The sequence below is a fragment of the Glycine soja genome, chromosome 17, assembly GCF_004193775.1.
Source record: "Glycine soja cultivar W05 chromosome 17, ASM419377v2, whole genome shotgun sequence".
Classification (NCBI taxonomy): domain Eukaryota; kingdom Viridiplantae; phylum Streptophyta; class Magnoliopsida; order Fabales; family Fabaceae; genus Glycine; species Glycine soja.
In genome coordinates, this window is record NC_041018.1 from 23,585,537 (window position 1) to 23,594,052 (window position 8,516).

General features: G+C 39.0%; 1 protein-coding gene and 1 pseudogene across 1 annotated transcript; one reads left to right on the forward strand and one right to left on the reverse strand.

The window, feature by feature from the left end:
• Positions 1-38: 38 nt before the first annotated feature.
• Positions 39-602, reverse strand: LOC114391576. The gene has a single exon (XM_028352569.1). It carries the CDS (start codon positions 600-602, stop codon positions 39-41), a length of 564 nt encoding a protein of 187 aa, XP_028208370.1.
• A 1,442-nt stretch (positions 603-2,044) lies between these two features.
• LOC114394325 lies at positions 2,045-2,155 on the forward strand (annotated as a pseudogene).
• Positions 2,156-8,516: the final 6,361 nt, after the last annotated feature.

Genomic DNA, 8,516 nt, shown 5'->3' on the forward strand with positions numbered 1-8,516 from the left:
GCCCCCATCCTCCTTGGGGAGACATATGACATCCCACTTCACCCAAGGGATTTTCTTATGCCCTTGATCACCCCTTCCCCCCATAGAAAGTTCCTTTGCAAGGATACAAGTTTGAGAGCTATTCTTCGTGGGAGCTTGAAAAAAGATAAAATATATATGGGTAGGGCAGTCAAGACAGAATTAATCAGAGTAACCTTCCCAGCCATAGATAAAATTTTCTGATTCCATTTAGATAGCTTAGCTTCATATTGGCTGATCAGAGGTTCCCACACCAAGCTGCTGGTAGACTTTGCCCCAATGGGAATGCCCAGATAATGGAAAGGAGTCTCCGTCTCCGTATGTCTACAGTTCAGAAATTGTGCTGCTTCATGAATCCAATTAGCCCCAAGTCCAAAAATCCCAAATTGGCTTTTTGCAATATTAATCTTCAATCCAGATGGCAATTCCAAACCCCTCAGCATAGGCTTCAAAACAATGACATTGTCCCATGAAGCATGCCCCACAAACACTGTATCATCTGCATATTGCAGAATATTTACAGGCTCACTTTGCTTCCCTACCATGAAACTTCTAAACAGGTTCTTGGCTATTGCTACCCGCATCATTCCTGTCAAACCTTTCAGCCACTATATTAAAGAGCAAAGGGGCTAAAGGATTCCCTTGTCTCAAACCTCTAGTGGGAAAAAAATTCTTTGTAGGGCTGCCATTTACTAGGATTGATATTGTGGCAGATTGCAAACAAGCCTTGATCCATTTTCTCTATCTAAGGTTGAAGCCCATCCTATCTGGCATGTAATCCAGGAAAGACCATGAAACAGAATCATACGCCTTCTCTACACAGCTTCTTTAACTTCTTGGTCAGAAAAAGGGGCAGTCATCTCCTTCCTTTGCCTGTGAGTAATCATATCGAAGTGAACCCCATCCAAAGTAGGTCTGGAGAAGTTTTCCTCAGTGAATCTTCTGACAAAAAATTTAACAGCTTCATCCTTGACCATATTAGGTTGCTGGACCCATATCCTTTCAATGAAGATTCCATGGATGGTGTTCTGATGTCTTCTGAAATTAATGGTTTTATGGAAGTAAGTTGTGTTACTGTCACCTTCCTTGAACCACTTAGCCCTAGATTTCTGTCTCAATAGGGATTCATAAGCATTTGAAGCCATCCACAGATCATGTTGTATAGACTTCTTGGACATAAGCTCAGCCTCAGTCAAAATTCTATCACAGGCAATAGTGTCAATGTCATTTAGCTGTTGTCTCAGCTGCTGAATTTTCTTCATTTTGACATCCCCAAACTCTCTACTCCACTGTTTTAAGCTGGATTTTAAATTCCTCAACTTATTTTTAAGCACAATTCCCCCCCAACCAACTTGCTGATCTCTGTTCCATGTTTCCTTCACCATTCTATGATAATCTTTGTGTTTGAGCCACCAATCCAGCACCCTAAAGGGCTTAGGGCCCTAGTCCACCATATCTGTTTTCAAGATAATTGGGCAGTGGTCTGAAAATTCCCTTTGGATTACATGTTGTGAGGAATCAGGCCAATGAGATAGCCACTGTTCAGAGACCAGACACCTATCTAGTCTGCTCTTCATAGATCCATTGGGTCTAAACCAAGTAAATCTGCTACCAAAAGATTTGATCTCCTGCAGTTCCATGTCAGAAATCCAATTGTTGAAGTCAGAGATGTCCAAGGTTCCTGCCAATTACATCCCATTGCATTTTTATTTTTGGAGGGGGTGTGGCCCAAGTAGCTTGGAGGTTCATTAAGTAATAATATTGATGGCTGGCCCAATTTAGGCCCATATTGTAAAGCCATATTCTGATGTTCAAAGCTTTTTAACATCTCATGAATTGAAAAAATAGAAAACAAAAAGGGAAAAGAAAACCATGCATTCAAATGGATATTGTATTACACAATCAAATAGAAAGGCCTTAAGTTGGTTTCTCACTTTAGATTCCTCACATCCCACAAAGACATTACAATCTGTCCACATATTCTCTTGCCATGGTTTTCAATTCATCAAACAGAAAGCAAGAAATGAGAAGTTGTGATGAGTACATAGCGAACTATAAGTTCACCTTTTACTAAAGAATACCATGTACGTGTCACTTAAAGCCGCATAGGTTAATTTTTTTTAAAGGGGTCTTCTTATGGGGACCCTGCAAAGTATTTCAAATTTTGGAAACTACTCTGCTGCCCAACCTATTCCTCCTATAGACCATATTTGTTGTAAGCCACTATCATACTCCCATAGAGATTTCCAATCCCTCTGCAAATACTAGGGAATAGGAATGCAAGGTTGGAATCTCAGGTGACTCTATAACATATCACATTCATATGCACCAGTCCAGAAATAACAGCATGTTTCTGTAAGGCCTCAGTTTACTAAGGCAAAACTCACTCACTGCCCAGAAAAACTAACAAACAGTCTATGCCACAATTGCCACACAAACAAATCCAACCACAATTGAGATTCAGTTCTCGGCACTTATTCCAACTAAAAGGAATGATTCTTGTCATTTTTTACCTATGCTCCACCTGATGAGTGGAATTAAAAAGGGAACAATAGTGAAATACAACAATCCAATCAATAGAATTAAAATACATAACTAGCTAAGCAGGCTGATCGAGGCCGTACCCGAATCAAATAAACATGATAATGCAGTAACTAGGAAGTGATCCTAGGTCGTTTCCCAACGAGCAATGATAAACCAATTGTTCATAATATACTTGCAGTAACAGTAACGATTGGGGGGGTTTGTTTGTTTTGTGATTTAAGGAGCAGAACAAGTAAACTGGAATACGAAACTAATAATATTAAAAATGGGTTGTTTCCTCTGATTCAGAAGCCATTCTCTTATCCTAGGTTATGGAGAATTCGTCCCTAACAGTTAACCACTTAATCCAACCCTATTTCAATTTACTAAGCGAAAATCAACTTAGGGTTGTCAATACGTGATTAGGCACCACATACACCAGTTAGCCCTTCGTCCATTAAGCATGAACGCAAGTTAGGCTCAAAGGCAATTAATCGAACACGAAGCGTGCACTGATTAATGTTCACGAATTAGGGTTAACTAGTGAAGGGAAAACTGCTTGGGAACCACATTATAAACGAAACCTCAAAGAGAGTTGGGCTTCCTCCCCAGAAGGAAACAACACCAGAATATTTAGCCTTCCATAGATTCAAACAGAAAACGTAAATGAAACATGAAGCAGAAACGTAAAGAAACAGAAACGTAGATGAACAGAAACGTAAATGAGATAGAAACGAAAATGAAAATAGAAACGTAAATGAAAGTAGAAGAAGAAACAAGAACGAAATTGTAATTAGGAGCAGGAAATCGAAAATTGCATTAAGAACGAAACAGTAGCATTAGAACAGAAAAACTTCAAAACCATAAACCCTAAGCTCTGAATAATAGTCTAATAGAATGCCCTGCACGAATCTCAAGGTTGCTATTTAAAAAGAGTCACTCAAAGTCACTGGGCCTTATTACAATACTCTGGCCCAAAACGAAATAAACACTGAACCACATAAAATAAAATTGTGAAATTTCCTAATTAAAAATTAACTAAGGTAAGCGCTGCTTTATTTGCCCTCTTCAAGTCCACAACCAAAATCCGGATTAAGCCCAATGTTTCATTAATTCCTGAAATTAGATTAAAAACATCAAATTAGCTAAATGAGACCAAATAATAAATCTGCCTAATTAATTGACAATTAAGACCAATCAGTAATTAAAATGGTGCAAAAAGGGTTTAGAAAATAGAAGAAAATGATGGCACATCAAAACCCCCCATACTTAGCCTTTTGCACTCCTGGGCAAAATGAAACAAAGAACATAATCCAAGGATATCAAAGAGAGACAAACGAAAACATTCACATATTTCTCAATGAACATCAAGGAATGGGTAACATCTAACATAAGGAGATCCGAAAAGTCAAGACATTCATGAAAATCATCCAAGCAACCCCATCATGGCAAAATAGTTAATCAGCTCAAGAATGAAAAGTGATAAAGCCTCACAAGATATACACTCTATCTCTCAAGTGTTTAGGCTACTATTTACCCTCAAAGCACCCATGAAAACAAACACCACATAAACTTGGCAAGATTCTAAAATTGACAATCAACCCATAAACACAAGCACATGAGGATCAAAAGGTCTTTTAAGGTTGTAATGGGGCCAAGGACAAGGTATGGAAAAATATGGAATAAGTGGCTGAATCCCAAAGGAATAGAGGAGCAATGGGGAAGAAGTACATATTAAGAAAACATAAGAAAATAAAAAGAAGTAAAGATAAAATTTAAACATAAAGAGTAGAACCAAGAGTCTCATCATTCTTTTGTCATTTAAGATCTTATTCACTCAACTTTATTGCTTTTCTTTTTCTTTTTCAATTTTTTTAAATATTTTTTTTTTGTAACTCTGTAGCCTTTGAGAAACAACATCATATTCAGCATGTCCAACATTTAACCAATATGCAATGTACATCAAGTATGGCTCAAAATATATCATGAAGCATGGCCAACAAAACATGTTATCTAATGAAACAAAAACCCCCACACTTATTCCCAAAATGATTCCAAAGCTCCAAAATTCCTTAAGGATATGGTGATATCATGGTTTTTCACTTAAGGCTTGTAGTGAGCTTCAAAACAAGGAAAGGGAAACAAGGCTCAAAAGGGCTATCCAAGGAATTAAGTCAAGGTAAGTCCATTTGGCTAGAAGCTTATAAGAACAAAATTGCCTCAATCATTTCCAAATATGCATGTGAATTAGGAAGCATCAACAAGAATCAAGCCAAGGCTATTGTGCAAGCAATCAATGGGGCAAAACACACCAAATGATCATGATGATGGATGGCTCAAATTCTCACAAAGGTAAACTCATCACTTTCAAATTAAGCTTTCAAAACTATCATGACATGTAGAGGAGAATCAAAGATTTCAAGTCACAAAATGTCAAAAACTTTTATTTTCAAAACAATTACCCATTTCTTGAACATATCCTATAATTCAAAGAAAAACATGCAAAGTCGTACATGCACACAGAATTGACCCAAAATATTAAACTAGAAATTCGACGAAACTAACAACATTAACAAATTAACACAACTAACAAATTAACAAAACCGACAAAACTAGCAAAACCAAAGAACACTCCCCCCCCCCCCCCCCAATACTTAAACAACACATTGTCCTCAATGTAGCACAATTAAAAGATTAAAACAATTAAACCATCAAATAGAATTGGACAAGTGTAATAAAAGCAAAGAAGGAAGAAGGAGATAGGAAAAGAAGAACTCCCTAAGTCATGGTGGAGGAAGAGTAGGGTGGAGTAAGGAAGTCTCTTCCACCACTACATCCACTAAAGAAGGGTTCGTGAGGAATGCTTTAAGTCGATGTCCGTTGACCTTGAAGCTCTTATTTATGGAGTCGCTTTTGATCTCAACTGTACCATAAGGAAAAAAATTAGTAACAACAAAAGGACCAATCCACTTAGACCTCAACTTACCACTCATGAGTCCAAGCCTAGAATTATACAATAGAACTTTTTGCCCAACCATGAAGTCCTTCTTAACTATCATGCTATCATGGAACTTCTTGGTCTTTTCTTTGTAGAACTTGGCATTCTCGTAGGCTTTTAGGCGGATTTCATCTAACTCACTCAGTTGCAACTTTCTTTCCTCACCAGCTTGATCCATAGAGAAGTTGCAAGTCTTCACTACCCAGTATGCTTTGTGCTCATTTTCCACTGGAAGATGACATGCCTTTCCAAAGACAACCCGATAAGGAGACATTCCTATGGGTGTTTTGTAGGTAGTCCGATGTGCCCAGAGAGCATCATCAAGCCTCATACTCCAATCTTTCCTGCTTGGCTGCACAATCTTCTCTAAAATTCTCTTGATCTCCCTGTTAGAAATTTCTGTCTGTCCATTGGTCTAGGGGTGGTATGGTGTGGATACCCTGTGTACCACCCTGTACTTTTTAAGCAAGGCATGCATTGTTCTGTTGCAGAAATGGGTTCCTTGATCACTAACAATTGCTTTAGGTACTCCAAACCTGCAAAACATATTAGATTTGACAAAATCTGCAACAACCTTAGCATCATTAGTTCTAGTAGGTTTGGCTTCCACCCATTTTGAAACATAGTCAACTACAAGGAGAATGTAAACATAACCAAAATAGACAGGAAAAGGGCCCATGAAATCTATACCCAAACATCAAACACCTCACAGAATAGCATAGGTTGCTGAGGCATTTGTTGTCGCCATGTAAGTGTATTTCCGGCTCTCTGACACTGCTCACAAGTGCTGCAGATCTTCCACGCATCTTTAAAGATGGTGGGCCAATAAAAACCACAATCAAGCACTTTGCGAGCTGTCCTTTGAACACCCAGATGACCTCCCGGTGCGGAAGAATGACAGAACTGCAAGACTGAGTCAGTCTCATGATCTGGAATGCATCGTCTAATGACCTGATCACTGCACAATTTCCACAAGTAGGGGTCATCCCAAATAAAATGCTTAGCATCACTTTTAATTTTATATTTTTGGGCTTTAGATGCTAAGGGAGGAAAAACAGAAGCAACTAAATAATTGACAATGTTAGCAAACCAAAGAGTAGAAAGAGAGTCAGAAATACTATACAGTATATACAAATGATCATCCGGGAAATCATCCTGAATGGGTGAATTCGCATCCGATACACGTTCGATCCGACTCAAATGATCAACAACTAAATTTTGTGCTCCGCTCCTATCACGGATCTCCAAGTCAAACTCTTGAAGCCAGAGCATCCATCAGATCAACCTAGGCTTAGAATCAGCCTTCTTCAACAAGTACTTTAGAGCTGCATGGTTAGTATAAACAATAATGCGGGTACCAAGCAAATAAGATCGAAATTTTTCAAGAGCAAAAACTATGGCTAGAAGCTCTTTCTCAGTAATAGTATAATTCGCTTGGGCAGCATCTAAAGTCCTAGAAGCATAATATATCACCCTGGGCAATTTATCAATTTTCTGAGCAAGGACAGCCCCCAATGCATAATTTGATGCATCACACATAAGCTCAAAAGGGGTTGTCCAGTCGGGTGCCTGGATGATGGGGGTGGTAGTCAGCGCTCTTTTGAGGCAATCAAACGCCTCTTTGCATCTGTCATTAAAGTCAAACTCCACCTCCTTTTGCAACAAGTTGGACAGTGGAAGGGCTACTTTGCTAAAATCCCTTATAAAGCGCCTGTAGAATCCTGCATGACCAAGAAAAGATCGCACCTCTCACACACAAGAGGGGTAAGGCAATTGTGCAATAACTGAAATTTTTGCAGGATCTACTTCAATACCCTTATTGGAAATAATGTGGCCTAAAACTATACCTTGCTCAACCATAAAATGACATTTTTCAAAATTTAGAACAAGTTTAGTTTCAATGCATCTATTCAAAACTTTTTCCAAACTATCCAAACAACCATCAAAAGAGGATCCATACACAGTGAAATCATCCATAAACACCTCTATGCAATTTTCTAAGAAATCACTTAAAATACTAATCATGCACCGCTGGAAGGTACCAGGGGAATTGCACAGGCCGAAAGGCATCCTCCTATAGGCAAAAGTGCCGAAGGGGCAGGTGAATGTGGTCTTTTCCTGATCCTGAGGAGCAATAGAAATTTGCATATAACCAGAAAAACCATCAAGGAAACAGTAGTGAGATTTACCTGCCAGGCGCTCAAGCATCTGGTCAATGAATGGCAGGGGAAAATGGTCCTTTTTGGTAACTTGGTTCAGCCTCCTATAGTCAATGCAGACTCTCCAACTGTTCTGCACCCGAGTAGGAATCAGCTCCTCCTTCTCATTTTTTATCACTGTGAGGCCGGTCTTCTTCGGGACTACCTGGACGGGACTCACCCATTGGCTGTCGGAGATAAGATAAATGATTCCAGCTTGCAAAAGCTTGGTTATCTCCTTCTTCACTACATCAAGAATCACCGGGTTGAGTCTTCTCTGTGGCTGTCTTACTGGTTTAGCTCCATCCTCTAAATTTATTCGATGCATACATGTGGATGGGCTAATACCAGGAATGTCCACCAGGGTCCAGCCTATAGCCTTCTTATGCTTCTTGAGAACAGACAACAACTTTTCCTCTTGCTCATCAGTAAGGGAGGCAGATATAATCACTAGAAAACTTTTGCTATCATCCAAGTAAGCGTATTTTAAATTTGATGGCAGAGGCTTCAATTCTGGTGTGGTCGGCTGGATAGTGGTAGAAGGAGATGGTTTCTCAGCTTGTACCTCATAAAGAAAGTTAGAGGTATGTGTACTTCCTGAAACATGGTTAGTCCTATCTGACTCTATAAAATCAATCTCAAGAGGTAAAACACCACCACCAGACATGCAATCAATATCACTTTCAGAGTCACTTTCAGCATCAAATTCAGACATATGATCAAGTACAATTTCAGACTCAATGCATGAAGAGTGAGAGGCATGCAGATTAGAGTAAAGA

What these genes read in the sequence shown, in the direction of transcription:
- LOC114391576 (XM_028352569.1), bottom strand. Translation starts at nt 602, where the DNA reads ATGCGGGTAGCAATAGCCAAGAACCTGTTTAGAAGTTTCATGGTAGGG.